The sequence below is a fragment of the Rhinolophus ferrumequinum genome, chromosome 19 (genome assembly GCF_004115265.2).
Source record: "Rhinolophus ferrumequinum isolate MPI-CBG mRhiFer1 chromosome 19, mRhiFer1_v1.p, whole genome shotgun sequence".
In the NCBI taxonomy this organism is placed as follows: Eukaryota; Metazoa; Chordata; class Mammalia; order Chiroptera; family Rhinolophidae; genus Rhinolophus; species Rhinolophus ferrumequinum.
Genome location: NC_046302.1, coordinates 22,790,553 through 22,817,309, shown reverse-complemented (window position 1 = coordinate 22,817,309; position 26,757 = coordinate 22,790,553). Strand labels below are relative to the sequence as shown.

At 37.5% G+C, this 26,757-nt stretch overlaps 1 protein-coding gene across 3 annotated transcripts in view; it reads left to right on the top strand.

Annotated features, from left to right (window-relative positions):
- CHST9 (carbohydrate sulfotransferase 9) overlaps positions 1–26,757 on the top strand; it is a 247,558-nt gene that overhangs the window by 131,880 nt on the left and 88,921 nt on the right. For 2 of the 3 annotated variants that reach the window (XM_033087656.1, XM_033087652.1), the window contains one exon: positions 8,218–8,259. The exons of the other annotated variant lie outside the window; for it this stretch is intronic. In XM_033087656.1, coding sequence (XP_032943547.1) covers positions 8,218–8,259 — 42 coding nt within the window. The remainder of the gene's footprint in view (positions 1–8,217; positions 8,260–26,757) is intronic. 3 annotated transcript variants of the gene reach the window in all.

Here is a 26,757-nt window from a genome sequence, read left to right as displayed (position 1 = left end):
AGGAAGTCCAGTATAATGGTAAAGAGTGCAAGCTGTAGTCTCAAACTACCAGGGCTGGTTCCCAGCTCTGTCCCTTAGGAAGTATACAACCTTAACCTCTCAACATACTCCCCTTACGTGTAAAGTGGAGATAATAATAGTATTATCTCATAGAGTTATTATGAGGATTGAGTGAGATAATACCGATTCAGCCATAGGCCTAATGCCTACCTAGCTCATGGTATGTTCACAAATAAATATTGGCAATCTTTTTATTGCTTTTGGTATTGCTTTATATTACTGTCTCTGTCTTTTAGCATCTAGGTTAGAAATGTTAATAACACACCCAGAGGTTTGCTTTTCTGGCATGTAGTATGCATAAAACAAATATTTGTTAAGAGAATGACAAAAGGAAAGAAGGAAGAAAGCAAGAAAGGGAGACTATAACATTGAAAAAGCTTTTTTCATTGTCTGGCCCACATTCTGAACTGTGGAAATATGTAAGATATTTTTATTATTAATATTACCTCTTTTTCTGATCCATGAAATATGTAGCCAACACTTTTAAATTAACATAGAAAAGATCAAGAAGAAAAGTGTGTGTTTTGTGTGTTTTAAGCATGGCAGACAATAACTGAGGTTTGCCATTGTTCCAACTGCTAAACTTGCTTCTTTTACCTCTTAGGTTGTTCCTACTCAGTGTCTCTGTGTGCTAGTCAGAGGTACAGAAAGATCAGAGATAAAGTGCTTTCTCATAATGAGCTTGCATGTGGTAGACACAGCTGACACAAAGGATTTATATAACAACAGAATATGCTATAGGTGGTGGTGTAAAGGATTCTATGGTCAGGCCACCTGAGTTTAGATCCAGCACTTGGCAACTTTGAGAGCTAAGCAAGGAACCTCTGTGAGCCACACTCACCTGTAAAGTAGGAGTAGTGATTGTACTTGCCTGATAAGGTCAAGGAACAAATGAGTTATTTTATATAATATAAGAGTATGTAAGGGGCTCAGCCTGGCACTCTGTTTGCTTCTGGACTTTGCCTGCCTCCCAAATGAGCCTCCCAAATATTTTGTTTGTGTTTCCCCAAAAATAAGACCTAGCTGGACAATCAGCTCTAATGAGTCTTCTGGAGCAAAAATTAATATAAGACCTGGTATTATATTATATTATATTATATTATATTATATTATATTATATTATATTATATTATATTATATTATAAAGACCCGGTCTTGTATTATAGTAAAATAATACCAGGTCTTATATTAATTTTTGTTCCAAAAGACACATTAGAGCTGATTGTCCAGCTAGGTCTTATTTTTGGTGAAACACAATATAGTTCAGAAGACTGTTGCTCTGAACATGGAGCGATGAAGTCACCAAGGTTAGATCTTCAAGAAGGAAAGGGATGTCTTCGAACAGAAGGAAGGGATTGGCTATTTCAGACTTGAGACTAAAAATGGGTGTGGCCTATTTAAGGGACTTTTAGAATTTGTATAGGAAGGTTCTGAGTTACCCAGGTAAGCAAGCATCATATTTTAGTGAGTGTTGAATGCAGAGTTAGACAGGATTTTGTAATAAAGGGTTTGAGGAGAAGATTAGCATGGGTAACCAACAAGCTGAAGTGTCTTCACCCCTACTGCCTTTGCCATCCTCCCTCGCCGTAAGAGAAGCCACTTCCTTCCATCAAAGCAGGTGGAAGAAGGCAACTTTCAAGAGGATGATGTTAGTGCTGCTAGCTTAGAAATCAATTTCCCAAAATAAAGGACAAAGTGTGTATTTAAGAAGAAGGAGCAATCTGGCCATGCCTCTCAGCCTCAACTCATTCTCTACCATTCATCCCATTCTCTACCACTGGCCCAAACTGGCACAGAAGGAATAATGTATGTTGAATGAATGAACAAATGGATGAAGAAACGAACAAATGGCAGGCTGAGGAACTGGAGGGAGAGGGGAACAGGAGAGAAAGAAGGACCTGCTCAAAGCCATCCTTTCATTCATTCAGATGTCTCTGAGCACCTACCATGTGCTATGTACCTGTGCAAGGTGCTGGGAACACACAGGCGTGCATAAACGGTGAAAAAGAAAAGGGGCAGAGAATAAAAAAAGCACTGCTATTCATCTCTCTCAGATGGCTTATTTCCAAATACCACTTTAAAAGCACCTCCTGTTTTCCTGGCATTAAAGCTATATCTAATGGCACACATGCAAATAAAAACTTCACTTTTTATTGGATCCAGTAAAAAAAAAAAAAAAAAAAGGTTAGCCTGGGCAAAGCAATTTTTTAAACAATCAATTTGGTAAATTAACATCATGATGGAAACTAAAATCAGGGAGCCCATTTTGGAGATAATTGCAATAGTCTAAGCTTTCATGTGCTATGGACCTTAGCAGGGATGATGGGGCTGGGGGTAAAAAAAGAAGAATGGGTATGAGACAGAAAGTAAAGGTCGAAACATGACTGTCTGGAAACAGGTGCAGAGAGGAGATTGGGGGCGGGGGTGGGGAGTGGCGGGGTGGGATGTCAAGTAGCCAGCCTGACTGGCAGGAAGAAGTCCGTATAATAGACACACATGAGCACTTCAGAGGGATGGCTGGTTTGGGGGAAAAGATTACAAGTTTCATTCGAGTCTAGTTGCATTTGATCCACAATAGAACACCCATGTGGAGGCTAGAATTTGGAGAAACAGAAATGAAGTGCGGGAGAAGCCAAAGCTAAGGATGTGTATGTATAAGGGAATGTATAGGTGGGAGTTAAAGAAATGAGAGAAGGCGAAAGTTTTGAGGAGATGCTATGGCAAGAGTAAGGCAGGTTTACATCCCAGCAAGTAGTAAGCCCACGAGAACAGCTGTGAGGAGCAAATAAGGTGACACAGAGGACCACACTTACGGGGCGGGGGTGATTAAATACAACATAAATAGGAAAAATGTGGTGACTGCATAATGATGAAGTCCTGCTTTATTTTTTTTGCCCCGTTTCCTAGAATCTCAAAGCCAAAATGGACATTAAGACTTTTGTAGGAGAGGGAATCAGGGCTCAGTGAAGCTGAGATCATGGGTTTCCTCTGAGATAGCTATAGCATCAGTCCCGGCCCATTCCAGTGCTGTTCTCACTTCACAGGCTGTCACAGGTCCAGTCTCTCAGTGCCTCCCTGGATATGGTTCAATTTGTACTCTCTCTTATACAACACATGCTCTAACATGCTGTATTTCCCTGCACAAGGAGCACAGAAGAGCACAGAAGCTGCGTCAGCTAGAGCACGTCTCCGTGAAAAGGAGCTCTCCATACAAATACCGACTCTGGATCACATCCTGTTTCTCTCTTTTCCATGTGTATTTCTTTTTAGCTGATTAATTTTGCAATCTTTAGAAAATGAAGTAAGCAGTTTACTCATAAGCTCCTTACATTTGTATGCATGTTAATTAAATAATTAATCCATTGCTTATTATATTGTTTCCAAAAAGATATTGAAATGAGATAATGTTTTCTATGAAGGAGGCTTTAAATCTCAACCATGTTTTTAGCCAAATGATTGCAGTAATTATTATTAAACCAGATCAGTTAAAATTAAAATAGCTATTCTTGAAAGTGTATAAAACTGATGTCCCATATACAAACATTTTGCACAATTTAATATAATTTTATTGAAGGCATAGCCATTTGAGATCTTCACCTTTTTATGAATTCCTTATGAAGTCATAGAAATCTTGATACCTTTCTAATTTTCTTCTTGAAGGATGTAATTTGGAAAATTCCAAGAACAGAAACATAGAAAACATTTAACATAAACTGAAATCATTACTACTTAATGAAAAAATATCATGATCCATTCTGAGACATTTTAAAACAGCTACTATAAAATCATGTCTTCTAGGAAGCTAGGAATGTCTTCAAAACTAGTGCTTAAGAAGTCTTACTCAAAGAAAGACTTGACAGAAATAGAACCTGTGAAACCCAAGGATTAGAAGGAAGTGGATGATGAGACGTAAATGACTTCATTTTAATTATTATTTGTTATCACAGATTTCTGCTAAGCTTGCTTCTATGCCTGGCTCCCCAGGGTACCATTGGGTCAGAGGTTCTTCTGTGATGTTTCTTGTTTGCTGGGGAGGAGTGATGACCTTTCAGGGCTTCTTCAATTTCAGAGTTGCAAAAATTGGTTCCAAAAAGTAGTTGGCATTATCAACTGGCCAGATTTGTTTGTTGAAATCCCTTTTGCTGAAACTCCTTTTGTTTTGAATCAGTGAGGCCCAAAGTCAAGAAATACTTGGGTTAATTAAAGAAAACCACATATACAGGGTTTTTCTTTTGCAAATTTCTAAGACTATTTCATCACTTCTGGCTTCTTCTCTCTTCTGTTACTGCCTTCTTTTGCTGACCACTCTTGAACTGTCTTATGTCGCCTTCCTGGGTGGCAGCAGCCCACCCAACCTCCCATTTTAATCTCTGTCCTGAGGCTCATGGAATGGATGGAAAGACTAGTTGGGTGCTAGATTTGGAAGTTGAATTCTGGAGCCAAACCCTAGTTTAACCTCTAGTTTATAATCTTGGGCAAGATACCTAAACTCAGACCCTTCAGCCTTTCCATTAAAAAAAAAAAAAAAAATTTAATTTTATCAAAGTTGAATACACAATTAAAGTATCAAAGTAATGCATACACAAAGTATCAAATACAACAGAAGTTCTTTTAACTGGCCTCCTCTTAAATTATTTCCCTGATTAAGCAATTCTCTCTATTCCCTAGATATAGAGAGAATTGTGACTGATTTTCACAGCAGGCTCACCACCAGCGCCTCACCTGCTGTCCCTCTAGCCCACCTGTAAATTTTTGACCCCACCTGTGAGGATGTATGTGGACCAAGAGTCAGCTGTATTTGTCCCCAAACCTGCTGTGCCAGTTGTACTTTTCATATAATTATTCAATTCCATTGTAAACTATGTAAACCAATGACATATGGACACATAAAATAATTGCTATTTCTATGATAATGTTTTGGAAAGACTCAGTAAAGTTGAGTTACTAAAAATAAAATGAAACAAAATTAGATGTGGAAATATTGTGGTAAAATATTAGGAAAGAACTCAAAACAAATATAAAAGGATTCTACTGTGTCTTTAATTTCTGTATCCACTTTAATGGAACTGAAACTAGGAAAGATAGATGATGATTATGGACATGATTTACGCCAAAAAAAAGTGCAGAACTGGAAACATAGTTATATTCCATATGCAGAAATCTGGGTCATATTCCTATGGAATTCTTCTGATATTAAGTTAGATATGGTTTCCACAAATTGCTCAGCAGCATGTCTGATATTGAATAAGGTTTCAGTACATGTTAGCTGTTGTCGTGGTTATTAATGATATAATACTGTACATCTGGGTAGTTTTAGAAGAAAAGAGAAAAGAAGGTAAGGTCAGACCAGATCAATATTTCAAAAGAAAATATTGGGGTAAACTTTCAAATCCAACAACCAAACATTAGACAACAAAAGACCTAAACTTCACTGTGATCATTTTTTTATTTTTTTGCACCAGAATACTTGTATGTAAAATTAAAAGAATATTGATAATCACATTCCTGAGAGGTTTAGCTGCAGGGAAAAAAACCCGATCCATTCAGGAAACGTAATCCTATTTCAATTTTAACAACAAACTGCCACATGGCCTTAGGAAACTACCCAACCTTTTCCTATCATTGTATTCTCTTTTAGGTAAGGATGATGATAAACAATTTATTTCATTATGTGGCCAGAATTCCTTTGAGTAAAGTACATTAGAGCCATCTTTGTGTTCTCTCACTTGAGTGTGAGCTCTGCCTGGTTCACTGTACTATTCATGCTGCATGGAGCTCTCAAACCCAGAGAAAAGGATCAGTGAAATGCTAGTTTTTTAAAAATTGATTTCCCATCAGAGCTCTAGACCTATTCACTTAGTACGGTGCTTATGCCAAGTTTCAACAGGTGAAATGTGTTTTACCACCAAAAATGCCTCAGAATAAAATAATGGGATGCTCCTTAGACTGTCTGTGCCACTAAATTAAGCCTTTCACGCCATATTCAATCTTGTAGGCACAGTATATGAATGTGTACACCGTATATGAGATGGAAACTCTTATTTATTTTAGGGGCTCTGGCCAAACCCAATTAATTTCTGTTATGTGAAGCAAGCTCAAATGCTGACGTTTAAAGTCATTTTCACAGCTGACTATGGAAGCACATTCATAGTTATTTAATACATGAGCACGTAGCAAGGAAGTCAGTCTATACTGATTGTATCAACTGAGTCCAAATCCTAGGTAGTCATTACATGAAAAGATATTTGGGAATAGTAATTACTTAGAAGATGCATCTTTAACTCTTCAAAACCTTTAAAGAGTTATCCATGCTTTTACTATTATTGGGAGGTGAAAGAGGATGCTGGTTTTAGGAGACAATTCATAAATTCAAAAATAAATGGTATGTACTTTCCTGTCTTTTTATCAGATCCTTAAAATTAATAATAATTAATGTAACCCTTGAAAGTCAGTATTAAAATTTAATTTAATTCAATACCTATTTATACATGATACTAAATTAGCCTTGGGAATTATAATGAGGAGTAGGCCTGGAGCATTCCTGTGTTCAATAAGTTTACTATACACTGTAGTAGATATGCATTCGTCTAACCAATATACTTCAGCCTGTGATGTGTGGAGAGCCAACTTAGACCAGGAAAGAGTATCCAGTCTCTTAGTGTTCTCTTATGATTATGCCCTAATGTCAGGTTTCCTGAGACCCTTAAGAAATTGGCAGATGGTGATTTCCAGAGGCTGGGGAGAGGGAAATGGAGATTGCTGCTCAATGGATATAGATTGGCGTGCAAGATAAATAAATAAGTTCTAGACAATACTTTAATGGTTAATACTGTGCTTGTGGTTAACAAGACTGTACTGTACATGTAAAAAATTGTTAAGAGGATAGATCGCATGTTTTTTATCAAAATAAGTAAAAAAAAAAAAAAAAAAGAAATTGTTTGACGACCTTGAACAGCCTTTATATTTCAGTGATCATGGAGATGGGAGAAGAGCCTTTCATGTCCACGTTTTTCAAGGAAATCACTTGATCATTATAAGCCAGAGAGCTTAAAAGCAATACCTGATGAGAACAATTCCTCATGCAATCAATAAGCAACTTACCAGAATATCCTAAGAGATAAGGAAGCAGCTGCATTTGACTTTTTGAATAGCTATTTTTTCCACATCAGTTTAATTTCCTTCCATGGTTACGTGTCAGATTACCTAAACAACTGGAATATGCTGGATCAAATCAGTTTTGTATGGAGGAAGATTTTGGATTCTAGCCTAAACAATGTTCTTATCAGCAAGCCATGAAAATGTGACCTTAATCATGCTACTGTTACATAGGTAGACAAGTAAATTTAGAGTTGCAATTACATCAGAGTGGGTTGAAACAGGATTACATATCAAGTTCCAACCCATGGGGATCAATTGTACTCTAAGACTTATAACTTATTGAGGAGCTATACAAATGACTTATAAATACCTTTATTCAAAATGCAGAAATTACTAAATCATGTGGAGCTGCTAATACCTTATACCAGGAAACTCACGACAATAAAATCCAAAATGCATTTGCATATATTTTTTTAATTCATTCTGAGGCTAGAATAGCTTTTTTCTTGTATCCTAGATTTCAGTTCATTTAATCTTCCAAGCTTCGCAAACTAAGGTATCTAACCGTGGGGCCACTGGAGACTCCATACCAGGAAGTGCACATGGCATATCTATCCCAAGCACCAATTTTACCCAAAGATCTAGCCCAAGTACTCAGAGATTCTAAGTGGGATATATAATTGTATATTAACATACTGATATGTTATGGAGTGGATCGCAAAGAATCCAGGAAAATTTTCTTCCTTGTGATGGATGTTTTGTGGTTATGCCTACCTCATCAGTTCCATTTCTCTGACACAGAGGAAACAGACAGAAAGCTCAATCTTTTCCGTGGCAAAGTTTAAAGGTACTGCCCAGTTGCCTAATAAGTGACACCAAGCCATCACCCCTTCATTAGTCCACAGTGGATGACATATTCTATTTCACAAACCTCTCCCGCCCCATGATTTTCTTTGCCAGAAACAAATATTAGAGGCTCTGAGACATCTTTATGTAGAAAGTTTTTAAACATCTTTGGGTATGATGCTAATATATGAATTTCCTTTCTCTTCTTTCTAGGATGGGGATCAGTAAATTACTTGCAGCCTGTACCCAGAATCAGTGAGTAAACGCTCTATAATATTTCAGTCTTGGATATTTACAGATAAGCAGAGCAACAACTAGAATATCTGAAAACCACAGTGTCGCTTTTAAACACCTGTTCTTACAACGATAACTGTGACCAGAAAGCACAGCCTAGGTGGCACTGTTGGGGTGTACTCTTGGAGGGTGGGGGAGAGAGGCAAGCAAACTATGATTCTTGCCCTCATGAAATTTACAAAGGAAACCAAAGCCTTTGAAGATAGATTTCCGCTATATCTAACTTAATGAATAATTAACGTTCATCTTATTTGAAACACTTTACATTTTTTCTATTTTTCTTTTAAAAGCATTTAATTAACTCGTCCCTGAGACATTGGACTTTATTTTACAGAAACGTCTTCCTCTAAGAACACAGTGAAATCTTACTAAGTATTTAGATATTGCTAGTATACAATTTTTGACAATGTGACCCAGAATGAGGTGAAATTTACCGTTGTATTGTCTGTAAGGAATGGATTTGATAAGAGAAATAGAGGGAATACCTGTAACTTATTTAAAGAGAATAATTGTCGTCACGGCTTTATATATACAATGGTCTTTAAGCACAAAGATTCCTCTATAAAATAAGGATCCATGTCATTAAGTAGATGTCTCCTTAGGCAGACTTGATTGGCATGTCATAGTATTGAAAGTAATAAAACTGCATTGCTTTCAATAAATTCTGACTTCCATAATTCAGGCTAGCTTTTCCTCTACCTCCCCAAACTCATTATTCCAATCTAATAAAATTTACTGTTTTGTTATATGTAAACATAAGAATTTATTAATAGAAGATCAGTCCCTGTTATCTTAATTTTAAAATTTACAAATATAAATTTTAATTTTTCGGATGCTTATCTGTAACATTGATCACCTAGATGACATAGTGTATTTACTTTTACAAGTAAAACTTTGTATTACTCCTTTTCCTTTTCTATGATTTCATGTAGCAGGTATTTTTTTATTTTTATTTAAAACTCAATATTTTCACAAAGCAAGTGAAACAAATTCCCAGGATAAGAGTGAAGCGTTAGGGTGAGAAAAAAATAACCCCCAAATTAGAGCATGACTTTCTTGTTGAAAAAGATGGAACAGTAACTGAATGACCATTCATTCATTCATTCATTCATTCATTCATTCATTCATTCAACACTTAGTGAAGAGCCATGATTATTGCTTCAAGGTATGTAAAAATAAATAAAATTCTCTTCTTGTCTTCTTTGTACTGAGAGCGCATAAGTTGAAACAGAGATGGAGACAAATCATTTTTTCATGTGATAAGTGATATGTTATCTTTAAGAGCAAAGTGCTTTGGGAACACAGGGAACATACCTTTAAACCTGACTGGAAGAGTTGGAGATAACATTTGAGCTCATTAATAGCAGGTATAACATTTGAGCTCATTCTCAAAGAATGAATAAAATTTCTACAAATAGAGAAAAGGACATTTCAAATCAATTGAACAAAAGTATGGTGATATGGAAGTACTACATGGATTGCTCAAGAAAAACAGAGCAGACAAAATTAGTTGTAGAGAACTGAGGGGGTGAGGGAATGAGCAGTATCTGGTATATATAAAGGTATATTGCTAAGAAAATATACCCTTATTTTGTGATTGGAAACAATTGGAGAGGCAGAGAGTGGAAATTTGAAGAAATGGGGATAGATAAAATTATTCATGGACAATTGAGAGAAATTTTAGGAACACAGAATTGAATCAGCTCCCTAAGATAAGAGGAGAGGAAGGGTTAAAAATAGATAAATTTGAAGGTGGATATAAAGAAATTTGAGGGAGATTATGTCTGAGAACTTCAATTTTTCTTTCCACTATACTGTTTTGGTTAAGCATGGAATGCAGAATGGGACATAAGTTTGAATCCCAGCTCAGCTGCCAGTGCATGATGTAACATCACATAAGCTATCTATACTTGTGTTATCTTCTGTAAAATGGAGGCAATAATCACATTTAATTCGTAGATTGGAGAACTATATAATGTATGTGAAAGCACATTCTAAACTAACTCACTCTCTATTGAGAACCAGCCTGACATAGTGGCCAGAACACATACAGTGACCTCATTGAGTACTTGTCTATAAAACGGGGATAACAGTACATACTTATACGGGTTATTGAAATTATTAAAGATAAGGTATGTCCAACGTATTCACAAAAAGGTGCTCTACAGATGGGAGCTGCTAAATGATTGTTATGTGTGAATAGAAGCTTGTCTCTGAGGGAAAAAAAGAATTGCAGCGGGGAATGAAAACAAGAAGGGACACATAAAAATGTTGTCAAGCAGAATCAAGAGCCCATTCTGAAAATATGACTTTTCATGTACAATCATACCTTATGAGCTCCAGAGCAGCCAAAATGGATGATTTGAGGATCTGGAGTTGCGTAAGCTAAAAGCCATGGAGGCAACAATGGAAAATGTTGACCATTGCATTTCCCAGAAGCTTGGAGACCTGGTACTCCAGCCTCAACACTAGATTGGCAGAATACTACCTTTTCTATTCAGGATCAGCAGCCTGTAAACCTAAGGCTCTTGTCATTATCAAGTCGGTGAGTTGAGTTGCCACACGTCTCCAAGGTCGGATACTCTCCCATCAGCTAAGCTCCAGCCACAAGCTACTGCTCAGAGACCCACCAGACCCCTGCTTGGCCCTCCACCCTCGGCTCATAGTCCCTACCCCGTCCTATACAAGCCTCTCTTTCCACCTCAGTGTTAGTTTTTCCCTAGCACACGAGGCAGCAAAAAAAGTTTTCCACCTCCTCTGGAATAGACAACTGGAATTTGTACCAAGTAGAAAGGAGCCAGACTGCAAGCTATTTGTCCCTCATGCTATCAGCACAGAATTCACCAGTTGCAATAGGTGGGACCACGCTTCCTCTTCCACACGTGGAAGTGGGTTATCTCAGTGGCCACTAGGATATTGTACAGTGTCCTCTTAAAATGCTTAGCGAAGTTTGGGGACCCCAGGATAGAGCTGCCAAGATCTGTCTTGATAGTTACTAAATTGACCTCAGATGGAGATTTGAAATGCTAGAGCACATCCTCAATTTGCCAAATGGCTATAGTAAAGAGAATATAGACTATATCTTGCTCACTATTGACTCCTATTTTAATTGATGTAAAACACATTCCTCATTTGGGAATATGCTTGGTTCATTCACTCAGTAATTATTCGTTAAGGATATACCAAATACAAGGTGGTCGCTACTCTCCAAATCTTTGAGGATAATGAAAGAAGCACCTTTCGTGAGTAACATTTAAACCATGAGGAAAACCCTGTCAACTTCAGACAAAATTTTAGGTTTATGTGAAAATATAACCACAGAGACTTATTAGGGGTTGGGAAACCCCCGAACTTTCTTTCTTTTTTTCTTTCTCCTCAGGCTTAGCTCCCAAAGCCCACTCTTTTCTGAGTATCAGCAGGGATTACACAGAATTCACTTTGTTTCCTGTACATTCTTTTCAGTCAGCTGTGGTGACTTGTGGATATGTAGAGTGTTGCAGAACATATAACACAACACATGGTCCTTCCCTATGCTCCTGCCGCATAGGGCTGAAGTACACCCCAGCTCTGCCTTCCCCATGGGTAGGGATCACCGTATGATGCTTCTCTTGATTCTGTTTCAGGCTGAATATTCTCCTCTCGGCCACAAATGCACATCAGCCCTTTCTAGAATGTGCTTGCACCACCTTGTGCCATGCCAGCCAGACCAAAGTGCCCTCTACAACTACCATTTCATTCCTACCGGGTTTGCACACAATCTTCATTTTAGATCTGCTAGACAGAGCAACTCACCTCTCATTAAAAACAAACAGACAGCTTCTGTCCATTTTATTTCTTTAGCCATAGGTACACTTTCCTTCTGTTTCCTCCCTCAATCAGCGTATCTCCCCTTTCTGGGTTATTTGTATGTTTTCCTCTTTATACCTCATTTCTACCCATTACATAGCTCACCAATTTTAGTAACCCTTGGGAGACAGTCTTTTGGCTTATTTCCCACTTAGGTGGAAGAACACAAGACTCATGTTCATTCAGTGGCAAATTCAAAATGAGGAGTATGTGTACAGCAGTACTTCATTTACATATTTTTCTCATTGTTCTTTAAAAATCCTCTGTTCAATGTGGGAGAGTCCCATGGATCTTTGCCAGCAAAAATATAGTCCAGATTACAACATCACAGACTTGGGGATCTTGATAAACGGTTCAAGACAGTTCTAAAACTTGAATCTTCTTACTCTGGATCGTATACTTCCTTGAGCCTCCACTTTTAAAGACTGAAAAAAAAAAATGCTTTCCTTCTATTTCATGAGTGGAAGTAATTCTAAATCATCTCTTCCAGTCAATGAACCAAAATATGTTCCTTAGATTTTCATGAAGAAAATCTTTGGGTGGGGTTTACGTCCCAGCAATGTGGAGCGTACCCCAATGTGGAGGGTACACACATTCAAGGGTAATACCTTTTCCCATAATGATAGCACAGTCTCTCCTGGAGTAAAGGGACCAACTCTGTGGAAAAGATACAGCTGGTGTGTGATTTTTAAAGGAAGAGTTGCTTCTGGCCACCACTTCAGGTGCCCGTGTAGAGTCAGTCACACAACCTGTGCTCACACCTTAGAGCTTTGCATGTTGTAGGTGTGTCCTCCTCTGCACGATTCTTGGAAGAGACTATTGTGTAAGTGTACTCAGTGTCCTTGTGCTTATTTGGCTCCAAGAGAGGGAGGCACATCTCGTGTTAATGAGCACTGCAGATGTCACAGATGTGGCTTCTGTACAAGTGGGGATTCCAGCCCCACACTGGACAGGACTCGGGGCATTTTCCGGGCTCACCATGCCAGTTCCTCTGCACTCAGCTTCTCCCGGGAATGAGAGAATTGAGAAGGTGTTAATGGCATTAGAATCAAGGTCAGGGTTATTATTAAGGTTAGAGTGTGAAGGGGGCAGTTACCTTCTAAGTATGTCACTGTAAGTGTCCCTTCTGGCAGTCCTGCTCTTGTGCCTGCCGAGGGACATGCTTCTTATTGACAGCCAGAGCGTTCTTTTCTATAAATCCAGGATTATTGAAGCTTGTAGGAAGGGATAGTTAGAGACTTTTCTACAGCCTTCCTGAGCTTATGTGAGAATTAAGCCTTACAAATCTTACAAGAATTGATGAACAAAGTGATATAAAAAAGAATGCAACATAAACCTTCAGATTTGTGGCCTAACAATCTCAACTGAAAAGCCCTCATGCTGTAGGATTAAAAAAATAGTACCCTTTGCCAGCCTTACCTGCTCTCAGACAGACTTCGGTATCCAAATTGCTTGCAAATTCTGCACAAACTGATGCTATTATTCCAACATCCATAAAAATAATTTGTGGAGTTGTTGGGATCTTTTCCTTTTGTGCAGGAAGGGGATGCACATTATTCTTGTATGGCGATAATTAACAAAGAAAAACTGGCATCCTGCAGTTAATTTAATTTAGCTGTTCTTTTCCATATTTTCCTGGTACCTGAATTACACGAATATATTATTTTAATAAGCTAATCTGCAAGTGTTTTTCCGCTTCTCTCTGAGGTGCAGAGTAATCTAGAGGGTCAAGGTTTCCAATCTTTTTCTCTTGCATTAAAATGATCTGTCATTTCCATTGTGGCTACACCCAAAAGTCAATTTTTGGTCTCGTTAAGGTGCCCTATAGAATAATTCAGTGGTGATGAAGACAGAATTCTTCTCAAAGTGTAACTACTCCCCTTGCTGGTGTATTGTGGAAATGACATTCCTCTCTGAAATCATCCTGGTTCACAGCAAGGGGTTTTCTTGTTTGGGAATTTTTTTTTTCTTGGTAATTCTTTATGTTTTTGATCTTTGCAATAAATTGAGGCTTAATCGAATGAAACTGGATAAATTAATGTTGTCATCATACATTACAAGCCAAGTATGTTAAATTCAATAGAACCAGAATTTTTTTTAATGTTTCTCATGCCTAGAAAGTAGAGAAATATTTGGAATAATGTTTAGTGTTAATGTTTTTTAAAAAAAAAAAAATAGAATCCCTTAATTTTTAAAACTGAAGTACAATTTACATACAATAAAATACACAAATCTTAAGTGTTCAATCCAGTGACTTTTGACAATTGTACATATAATAGCCACCCAAAATAAGATATCGAATCATATCCTAAATAGTTCCCTGATGGCCCTTTCCAGTAAATTCCAATCCATGATCCCACCGCTTCCCTCCCAACTCTTTATCTCTTCCCTACTGTCCAAGCAACTGCTTTCTTAATTCTATCCCATAGGTTAGTTTGGTCTATACTTGGAATTCATCTGAATGGTATTGTACAGCATAAACTTTGTAAATGCTCCTTCACTTACCATAATATTTTTGAGATTGTGTCATATGTCCATACTTCATTCCTTTTTTATTGTTAAGTAATATTCCATTGTTTAACTAAACTATATATTATTCATCCATTATCCTACTTTTGACATTTGTGTTGCTTTTAGTTTAGGACTAGTATGAATATGGCCGCTCTGAAAATTCTTCAACAAGTCTGTTCGTGAATATATGTTTTCATTTCTGTTGGATAAAGACCAAGGAGTTACAATTGCTAGATTGTAAGGTAAATGTTTGACTTTATAAGAAACTGCCCAACAGTTCACCAGCCTTACTGGAAGTTCCAGCTGCCCCGTATCCTTAGCAACAGTGGGTATGAAATGGCATCTCTGGCTTTGATTGGCATGTCTCTGGTGGCTGATGATGTTGATCACCTTTTGAGGTGCTGTTGCCCATTTGTGGATCTTCTTTGGTGAGATGTCAGTTCAAGTGTTTTCTCATTTGTGTTGGATCACTTGTCTATTGCTGATGGTAGGAGTTCTTCACGTATTCCACATTACAAGTCCTTTGTCAGATATATGTATTGTAAATATTTTCCCAGTTTGTGGTTTGCCTATTTACTTAAAGTGCCTTTTGATGAGCAGAAATTTTTGATTTTGATAACAAACAATAAATTATTTTTCTTTTTTGTGACTAACACTTTTTAGTCTCCTAAGAAATCTTTGTTTACCCCCGAGGTTGTGAAGATACTCTATTACTCAAACAGTGGTGATCACAACGTTTTTAATTGGGAATAAAAATAAGGACAGTTGGAAGGCAGATAAAGGGGCACGTTTCTAATGACTGCAACACAGAGCTATGTCTGCAGTTTTATAAGTTTGTGATTATTTATTAATTTTCAAATGTCTCCTTGATTTATCCTCCTTTTATCCTGAGAAATAGAAAGTAAATTTAGATGTTTTGAGAATTGGAAGGATTCAAGTGCTAGGAAAGCTCAATGCGAGGCTTGAATGTCCTATGTATGATAATACTCTTTATAGTACAAGGGATTTAAGAGCACTATTCACTGTCCTTAAGCAATGACTTCATTCCAGGGAGACAAATCATGCTATTTCTATTTTTCATCCTCATCTTTACAGTAAGAGGATGATAGCAAATTATCAGACTTCCCTAATAATATCATGTATTGCATATATTGATTTAAATATACAAAAATTTTACTCTTAAATATACATGCAGTATGTGTGTGTATATTATAATATTCTTATCACCTTCACAAAGGTGATGCTTTACCATCACATAGAGCTAAGGGAAGCTCTGATAATATTTATTTCCTTGATTAAATGTATTGATCCATCCTATGTTCTAGGCACTGGATATGCAGTGGTGAGTAGGTACCGACCTCTAGAGGCTTACTGTCTAAATGAGGAGAGTTAGTCAAGTAACCAAAGTAGTGCTTTAGATTTTGTTAGATGCTCTGCAGAGTATTACAGGGTGCTGTGCCAAACAATAACAAAGAAGACCTCTTCTACGGAGGCGTGCCTGAACAGGCGGGATCTAATCAGAGACTTCGATTGAGAGGGACACAGCCATGTAGCAAGAGGGGGAAGAGCAGTCTGTGCAGATGGAGCAGCACAGGTGAAAGCCTTCAGCCGATAAGAGCTGGTGTGATCCAAGGCAGAACGGTACCGTGCCGTGAGCAGAGGTGAAAGACGGGGTAGGGTTGGGTAGGAGAGGTAGTGGCAAGATCATTGTCGGGCTTTATTGGTCATGGTTAAGACTATCTTTTTTCAGGAACTTAAAGTGAAGCCGACATTCCCACAAAATAAGCATGAGGTGTTTATAGCTAGAATAAAGGATGTTAATTAATACGCGTACTTTTGTTTTAGAATTCCTCAAGCGTAGATTATAAGTGCTGATTGACAGTACATGGCCTATAATGACTGGGTCATTCACTAGTGTTCATTGAACAGAATTCTCAAGACAAGAGGTCTGTAGAACTGTGCGGCAGACAGGGGGACACTAACCAGGTGGGTTTGTATTTAGAACCCACCTAAGAGACAAGAGGTGACTGTGCATGGACATATTGAAGAAGTTGGGAGAAGGCCAGGAGGCCGATGAGTAGGTTGAGGCAAAGTCTTAAAATAATGTCCAGGACTTAGGATGAGACCACATCAGGGACAACAAATCTCGTGTTCTCAAGCAGACCATTCTGTGGACCGAACAGAGAGAAACTATAAGCAAGTGATCCCAGTAACAAGAGTTTAGAGTTCATGTAAATTGTGCAGAGTGGTAAAGGAAAGAAGGCATAAAACCAAGAATTTTGTGCAGAGACCTCAACCAGTTGGTCAGGTTTGCCTGTTAATTTTCAAGACCAGCCTAGTGTCCTGGAGTATTGGAGCCCCTGCATGACTCTCTCTATGACTTGAAGTTATTTCTGGTAATTAGGAGGAGTATGCAAATTAATGTTAGTATGTATCCCTCCCCAAAGAGTCTTCAAGAGTAGAGAAATGAGCTGGGTACAGGGTCAAAGTCAGCATCCTCTCCCTGCCTCTGTGTCCCTACCACTGGCCGGGCAGCATTGGCCCTTCCCCCTCAGATAAACATTCTCCTCACCCTCTCAGTGAAGCGTGTACATCGCCTGTATGGACATACACACATCTCCCTTTCTGGGGACCACTCAAACTTGGGAAAATAAAAAGTATGTTTTTCCCATATGGAAGAGACTGGAACCCTTTGGAAAAACAGATGTCAGGATGACTAATTATGGGGCATAATATACCAGGACTGTGAGCTTGCAGAAGAGCCAGAATGCAACAGTTACAAAAATGTTTTAACAGAAAAGTCAAGAAATTGTAATACCTTTTTTCGTTTTTTGAGCTTTAGGGTCATATTGGATATCTGCAAATGACAATAAATAAAACCTAGTTTGGAGGAGAAACTGAAATGGAAACAAGTATTAATGAATAACTATAGAAGGGAGTCAAAAGACTAAATATAGAGATAAACAAGTAAGAGATGAAGGACAGAGTCCTTAGAGACATGCATAGTGGGGATTGATAAAGAAATAAAATTTTTTAATTGAAAAGAGAGATACTAAAAGAATAGTGACAACTAAAACAGCAAGAAAAGAGTATCATAAAGATCAAGAGAATGTCTATAATATGTTTTAATAGTGTTTACTGCAATTGAGAAATCTAAGCTTTAAAACAGGAAATGTTTCCCCCTGATCTTTATAATGTGTATGCAGAAAATATTTTTCAATCACTGTTCAATTTAATTTTTTTTCAGAAAATGGATTGTATTTCTTACATAAATCCTTTAGTTCTTGATTCACTGCTTTTGAAATCTAAAAGTAAATCTATAGATAAACTTGGTTGTTTCATAATAGAGTAGTTTGAGGGACTGTTTTACAATACTAAATATATTTTTGTTGAGTCGGTTGCAAAAACAGTTCTAACAGATCTGTGATTCTTAAAAGGTTTTCCATTTGTTATATTAGATTTTTTTTATACCTCCTAAGGCTAACTTTGGCTAGTTGATATCACTGTGGGATTGGAACATAGAAACATAGAACTAATTTCCTCAATAGACTTTTAAATTACTTTTTGTGTGTGTGTTAACTAAAATTGAAACATTTTGATTATTAATAATGCCACAATGAACTGGTACACTCCATTGGCATTAATGAAGTGCACGTGTTCTTGCAGGCTTGTGAATAATGTCATGGTAGCACAGCTCTTTAATCTTATTATTTAATATTTGCTGCACTCACATGTCATTTATGATACCACTTACCACAATCATAGCTTTTTAATTTTATGAACATAATTGAACTTGAAATTTTTATTTTACCAACTTATCAAAGGGACTAACCTTACTAAGGGTGTGCCCAACATATTTTTTTACATAAAAGCAAGAGTTGACAGCCAATTTATTAAATTCAAATTAGCTAACATTTACTACATGACTATTATTTGAAAGACGCTGTGCCAAGGAGTTAATTTTCAAGAAATCAGCAAATCACCTAGATAATTGAAATTTTAATATGAAATTTTTAGTCTTCAGTGATTATAATAAAATGTATATAAATTAAATACCAAAGAACATGGGCTGCTAACATATGCAAAAGAGAGGAGCAACTAGGACAATTCTGGATAATGATATTAATAATGATTATAAAGAGCCATGAGTAAGGCTCTTTGATAATATTTTTAAACTAAGTTCTTTTTGAGTTAAGACTGTAGTGGTTTTAGAAGAGTGAAATATGCCCAGATACTTACAGGTGTATTTAAATTTCATGTCATATACCCAGGGCTTCCAGCTCAAGTGATCATTTTCTTGTTTGATTATTTTTGTGAATTTTTTTTCACGCTAATCAAGCAATCAAGTTATAAAAGTACATTTAAATTAACAACTATTCACTCAGTATTAAAAGGGTAAACAACTAAATATTTCATGAATGTGCTAATACTGTGTGTTAAAGAGCTTTGAAATGAACAGTGGATTCAGCATGTGAAACATGCTTTGAAAATTAGCTACTATTGCATAGATTTGTCAAGTGTTATACACTGCACAAATTCATGGAGTGAGAAATTATGAACACCACTTGTTGCTATTGGATACAATGCACGTGTTGTGAAAGTCCTTACTAGTTGAATTATACAGTTCTTTATTTCATAAATGATAGAGTTAAAATGGCCAGTACCATGAATTTCTGTTGTACTATTCCCTGCCCTTTTCACATCAGATGCTTAATAACCACCTGCTTCTGGATTAATTGCTTGACCATAGGTAACTACGCGTGGGTGAAAGATGGACAACATTGAAGTCTATTTAATTTTTTTTTCCACCATCAACCTTTTTCCTATTACTTTGTGCTTGATCCTGACTCCATTTCTCTTCCTTGGTCATTACAAGCACTTGGACTCTGGAATCTGATAGAGCTAGGCTCAAGCCTTGGCCCATTGTAGGACCTTGGGCAAGTTGTTTAACCTCTCCAAGTCTCAGTTTCCCTATAACATGATCATGTATTAAGACTCATGGAATTTGGTTTGGTTTGGTTTTGCTTTGCTTTGTTTCATGGATGTGTTGACCATTCTACAATGCATATAAAGAAGTGTTTAAAGATACATGTATAAAAGATCTTTCTAAGAGTGCTACTTGCATGACACATTGAGAACAACATTATTTCAGTGAATGAATACTGTAGATAAGAAACCCAAGTGAATTTTCAGCACCACAGGTAGTAGGTGTGGAGCTGACATAGAAACCTGAGGCTGTGGGACCCCAAACCTCATACGCCTATCATTCCACATCGCTAGTCTTGTGCTGGTGGAACATAGCATCACTCCAGGTGATTACAAGAGAACGCCTGTCTTGAATGACCCATACAATTACTTCAAGTCATGTAACATTCACACATGGTCAAGATCTTATTTTAATCAAGTGCACAAGAAGAGAGGGACTTTTTTCTTCCAATGTCGCTAAAATAATAATAGTCTGAAAGAGAATAGTTGAACTGAGAAAAACATTATAGACTGTAAAAGGTGACATCACTTAATGCTAGAGCTAAAAGCCAAGGATACTAAGTTCTGCTTTCATCTGTCAAGTATAATTTTGTGTTCATAAATAAATTTATTTAATATGGAAAGAAAAAATATGTATCTCCAAATGTTAAATGAAATTGATTTCTTAGTATGATATAATTATATTTAAGTAAAGAACCTAGCAGCCATAGAAATATCTACAACATCTAAGACATACAAGCCTGCACAGAAATTTGAGGTTAAATGGTGATATAAATAAAAACAATAGAAGTATTACCTTGTTACTTTTGCTGGTTTAATTTAAAATCTATGCTTTCAGGCTTCACCCCCAAAACTTATGATACTAAGTGTATATTTCTGATGCAACCCAAAATAAGTTACTATGGATTTGATTCTACCAAAGGCACAAAGAAAGGAAAAGGAAAACATAAAGGAGATGAGAGAATGCTTTTTCACAATTCAATAATGTGAAAGAACTTCAGAGGTTGTATTTCAAAAGATATTTTTTAAAAGTATTTGATGGTACCCTTTTCAACAATGCCACAAAATTATGAAAGCATATTTAATTTAATTTTCTACTCCATTACTCCCCAAAGTAAAGACCAAATGAATGAATGCCCTCATAGATTGCATGCCACATGTCAGAAATTTATTACTATGTACATTGGCATTAGTTTACCCATTTTTTCTGTAATATTTTAATTCCAAACTGAAGGAAGGGAAATTACACTAAAACCTAGATCCTAGTTTGATGATGACTTGTCAACCTCCATCAATCCAAAGATTTGTTGTTACCAAAGGATCCTGAACAGTAAATTCAAATTACCCAGCGTTCTATAAGCAATAATGCTTGCAGAATGCCATGTTAGAGTCTGTGAGCAAAGAGAAAGATGAATATGTGGAGTTCTGGTGAGGATGATGGCATAGGTAAGCACTGTGCTTACCTCCTCTCACAACCACATCAAAATTACAACTAAACTACAGAACGACTATCATTGAAAATCACCTGAAATCTAGCTGAACCGAAGCCCTACAACTAAGGACATACAGAATAAGCCACCTGGAGACTGCTAGGAGGAGCAAAGATGTGGAACTGGCTTGTCCCACACCCATGTGTGACCATTAAAAATCTGGAGGGATATCTGCTGCAGAGGTCCTCCCCAGGGGACCGAGGGGTCCCAGTGACACACCAGGCTCCCCAGAACAGGGTGCCAGTGCCAGGGAGAGAAGTCCCCATAACTTCTGGTTGTAAAAACAAGTGGAGATTGTGGATGAGTGAGATGAAGAGCTGCGGGAGTCCCAGGTGATTCTCTTAAAGGGCCCAGGCAGACTTACTCTGATGGATTCACTTGCTCTGAGCTCCAGTGCTACGGGAAGCAGCTCAAAAGCACCAGGGACATACATGGAAGCACTGAATTTTCTGGTTTCCGGATGAAGGATGGAGGGGCAACTTTCTCCCAGATGGAGGAGCTGGCGGAAGCCACTGTTTCTTGTTGATCCCTCCCACTTCCTGTGTGCAGATGCAGGAACTGCCATATCTGACTCTCCATCAACCTGGCTAACATGGTTTGTTCACCTTGCCCTGGTGATTCTGAGACCCCCACCTCACCCAATTTTTGGGCACACCCAAGCCATTTCTAATGGCTTTTCCTTACAAATGACCTGCCTTGGTTCATCCTAAAATCTCTGAGGTTCACAAAACCCAAACAAACCCAAGCATCTGGTTTTGATGTCTGCCATACCTCTGGCTGAGCAGCCCTAAGTGCCATCCTAGCAGTAGCCACCCTTGGTTTGCATCTTAGCCTCTCAAGGCACCTCCAAGCACAGCATGGGTGGCAGCCATCTGTGGATTGGTTTGTGGCCTATGCCAAGTGGCCCTGGGCAGGGCACAGGCTGAGACTAAATTTGGCCTGCAGCAGGTCCCATCCCAAGAGGCCCTGGGGCTGGCACACCCAGTGGCCAGCTTTGGACCGAGCCAGAACATCACCTGGCTGCCTCCAAGGATGACACACTCAAAGAGCAGACTGGGTGGGCACAAGAGCCATGGTAAAGTGAATCCTCCTCCATGGGGTCAGCCCCTGCATCACAACTCCTCTACAGTAGTCACGGCCAGTCCTCACCACCAATGAGCCCAAGGGTCAATCCCTTCCATTGACATGGAAACAGCAATCAAGGCTCACCTACAACAGAAGGGCACAAACAGCCCACACAGAGGACATACCTGGAGCACCTAGCTCTGGTGATCAGGGAGACTGCACCACTGAACCGCACAGCACACCTACTACTAAGACCAAGAGACATAGCAGCCCTACTTAATACATAGAAACAAACACAGGTAGTAAGCCAAAATGAGGAGACAGAAATATGTCCCAAAAAAAGAACAGAACAAAGATCCAAAAAAACAAAAACTAAACAAACTGAAGTCAAGCAATCTACCAGACATAGAGTTCAAAACACTGGTTATAAGGATCTCAGAGAGAATTTCAACAAAGAGATAGGGAACATAAAAATGGAGATAGAAAACATAAAAAAGAACCAGTCAGAAATAAAGACTGTAATAACTGAAATAAAGAATACATTAGAATCAAACTAAGTTTTTTCACAGCAAAGGAAACTATCAATAAAACAAAAAGACATCTTACTGAATGGGAGAACATATTTGTCAATGATATATCTGATAAGGGGTTAACGTACAAAATTTATTTTAAAAAACTCATTCAACTCAACACCAAAAAAAAAAAAAAATTTAAAAATGAGCAGAGGACATGAAGAGACATTCTTCTAAAGGGGACATAGAAATGGCAAACAGATATATGAAAAAATGTTCAACCTCACTAATCATTAGAGAAATACAAATAAAAACCACAGTGAAATATCACCTCACTCCAGTCAGAATGACTAGCTTCAATAAATCAACAAACAACAAGTGCTGGTGAAGATGTGAAGGAAAGGGAACACTCATGTGCTATTGGTGGGATTGCAGGTTGGTGTAGCCACTATGGAAATCAGTATGGAGGTACCTCAAAAAAACTGAAAATAGAGCTACCCAGCAATTCCACTGTTAGGTAGCTATCCAGAGATATCCAAAACACTAGTTCTAAAAAATTTATGCACTCCTATGCTTATTGCAGAGCTATTCACAATAGCCAAGACATGGAAACAACCAAAATGCCCATCGGTAGATGACTGGATTAAGAAATTGTGGTACATTTATACAATAGAGTATTACTCAGCCATAAAGAAGAATGAAATCTTATCATTTGCAACAATATGGAAGGACCTAGAGAACATTATGCTAAGTGAAATAAGTCACACTGAGAAAGATAAATACCATATGCTCTCACTTATATGTCGAATCTAAAGAATAGAATAAATGAACAAACTAATCAGAAACAGTCTCAGAGATATAGAAAAAAACTGAGGGTTGCTAGATGGAAGGGGGCTGGGAATGAGGGAGAAGGTGAGGGGATTAGAAGGTACAAATTGGTAACCACAAGATTGCCATGGGGATAAGAAAGACAGTTTGGGGAATATAATCAATAATGTTGTAAAGATTTTGTAGGGTGTCAGATGGGTACTTGTCTTATTAGGGAGACCACGTTAGGGATAGTGTAGATGACTGACCACTGCTCTGTACATCTGAGGTTGAAGCTGAATAACAATGACTGTCAACTATAATTTAATATATATATATATATATATGGCCATAGGATGCGGAGTACAGCATAAGAAATAGAGTCAATGGAATTGTAACAGCTATATACGATGTCAGAGGGGTAGTAGATTGGGCGAGGGGAGTTATCACTTTTTGAGGGGTGTAAATGTCTAACTATTACATTGTTTTCTACACCTGAAATTAATAAAAAAAATAGAGGGAATCAACAGTCAATTAGATGAAGCAGAGAATTGAATCAGTAATTTAGAAGATAAGATAGCAGAAAGCACCTAATTTGAACAGCGAAAAGAAAAAAGAATCCAAAAAACTGAGGACAGTTTAAGGGACCTCTGGAACAACATCAAGCATACTAACATTCACATCATAAGAGTACAAGAAGGAGGAGAGAGAACACAAGAAATTGAAAACCTATTTTTTTCTTTTTTCTTTTTTTTTTCAGTTTATTAGGATGACAATTATTAGTAAAATTACATAGATTTCAGATGTACAATTCTGTATCATCTATAAATCCCATTGTGTGTTCACCACCCAGAGTCAGTTCTCCTTCCATCACCATATATTTGATCCCCCTTACTCTCATCTCCCACCCCCTAACCCCCTTACCCTCTGGTAACCACTAAAGTATTGTCTGTGTCTATGAGTTTTTGTTTCTCATTTCTTTGTCTTGTTCTTTTGTTGTTTTTGGTTTATATACCACATATCAGTGAAATCATATGGTTCTCTGCTTTTCCTGTCTGACTTATTTCGCTTAGCATTATACTCTCAAGATCCATCCATGTTGTCACAAATGTTCCTATATCATCTTTTCTTATCACCGAATAGTATTCCATTGTGTATATATACCACAACTTCTTTATCCATTCACCTATGGAAGGACATTTTGGTTGTTTCCATGTCTTGGCCATCATAAACAAAGCTGCAATGAACATTGGAGCACACGTGTCTTTATGGATAAATGTTTTCAGATTTTTTGGGTAGATACCCAGGAGAGGGATTTCTGGGTCATATGGTAATTCTATTCGTAATTTTTTGAGGAACCTCCACACTGCCTTCCATAACGGCTGCACCAGTCTGCATTCCCACCAACAGTGTATGAGGGTTCCTTTTTCTCCACAGCCTCTCCAACACTTGTTACTATTTGTCTTATTGATGATAGCCATTCTGACTGGAGTGAGGTGATATCTCATTGTGGTTTTTATTTGCATTTCTCTAATGATTAGTGATGTTGAGCATTTTTTCATATGTCTATTTGCCATTTGTATGTCCTCTTTGGAGAAATGTCTCTTCGGGTCCTCTGCCCATTTTTCAATTGGGTTGTTTGTTTTTTTGTTGTTGAGTTGCATGAGTTCCTTGTATATTTTGGATATTAGCCCCTTATCGGAGGCACTGTTTACAAAAATCTTCTCCCATTCAGTTGGTTGCCTCTTTATTTTGTCGATGGTTTCTTTTGCTGTGCAGAAGCTTTTAAGTTTCATATAGTCCCATTCGTTTATTTTAGCTTTTACTTCCCTTGCCTTTGGAGTCAAATTCATAAAATGCTCTTTGAACCCAAGGTCCATAAGTTTAGTACCTATGTTTTCTTCTATGCAGTTTATTGTATCAGGTCTTATGCTTAAGTCTTTGATCCATTTTGAATTAATTTTGGTACATGGTGACAGATAGCGGTCCAGTTTCATTCTTTTGCACATGGCTATCCCAGCCCAATTCTCCCAGCACCATTTATTGAAGAGGCTGTCTTGAAAACCTATTTGAAGAAATAATGATGGAAAACTTCTCTAACCTGGCAAAGGAAATGGATATTTAAACCCAAGAAGCACAGAGAGTCCCAAACAAGATGAACCCAACAGGCCCACACCAAGACACATCATAATTAAAATGTCAAAGGTTAAAGACAAAGAAACATCTGAAAAGCAGCCAGAGAAAAACAGCTGGTTACCTACAAGGGAGCTACCATAAGACTGTCAGATGATTTCTCAACAGAAACTTTGCAGGCCAGAGGGACTAGCATGAAATATTCAAAGTGATGAAAAACAAGCATCTACAACCAATATTACTCTACCCAGAAAAACTATCATTTAAAGTTGAAGGTCAGATAAAGAACTTCCGAGACAAGAAAAAGCTAAAGGAGTTTATTACCATCAAGCCAATATTACAAGGACTCTTAGAGGAACTTCTTTAAGACAGAAAAAAAATATATATATATATATATCAATATTAAGAGGGTAATAAGGACATTTCCATCAACAATTACTTTAAATGTAAATGGATTAAATGCTCCAATCAAAAAACATAAGGTGGCAGAATGGATACGAAAACAAGACCCTTATAGATGCTGCCTATAAGAGATTAATGTCAGATTGAAAGACACACACAGACTGAAAGTAAAGCAATGGAAGAAGATATTTCATGAAAATGGAAACAAACACACAAATGAAAAACTGGGATAGCAATATTTACACCAGACAAATAGACTTCAAAATGAAAGCTATAACAAAGGACAAAAAAGGTCCTAGTAATACCACTTCTGGGTATTTATCTGAAGAAACCCAAAACACTACTTTGAGGGGACATGTTCATCCATATGTTAATTGAAGCATTATTTACAATAGCCAAGATATGAAGGCAACCTGGGTGTCCCTGAATGGATGAATGGATAAAAAGAGGAGGTGGAGAACAATTTGATGGTTGCCAGATGGGAGGGGGATTGGGATTGTGTGAAAAAGTGGAAGAGATTAAGAAGTACAAATTGATTGTTACATAGTAATCATATGGATGTAGGGTATAGAATAAGGAATATAGTCAATAATATTATAATAATTATGTATGGTGTCAGATGGGTGCTAGATTTATTGGGGTGACAGATGAAAGGAGGGTTGGGAGCAGGATGAAACAGGTGAAGGGACTAAGAAGTACAAATTGGT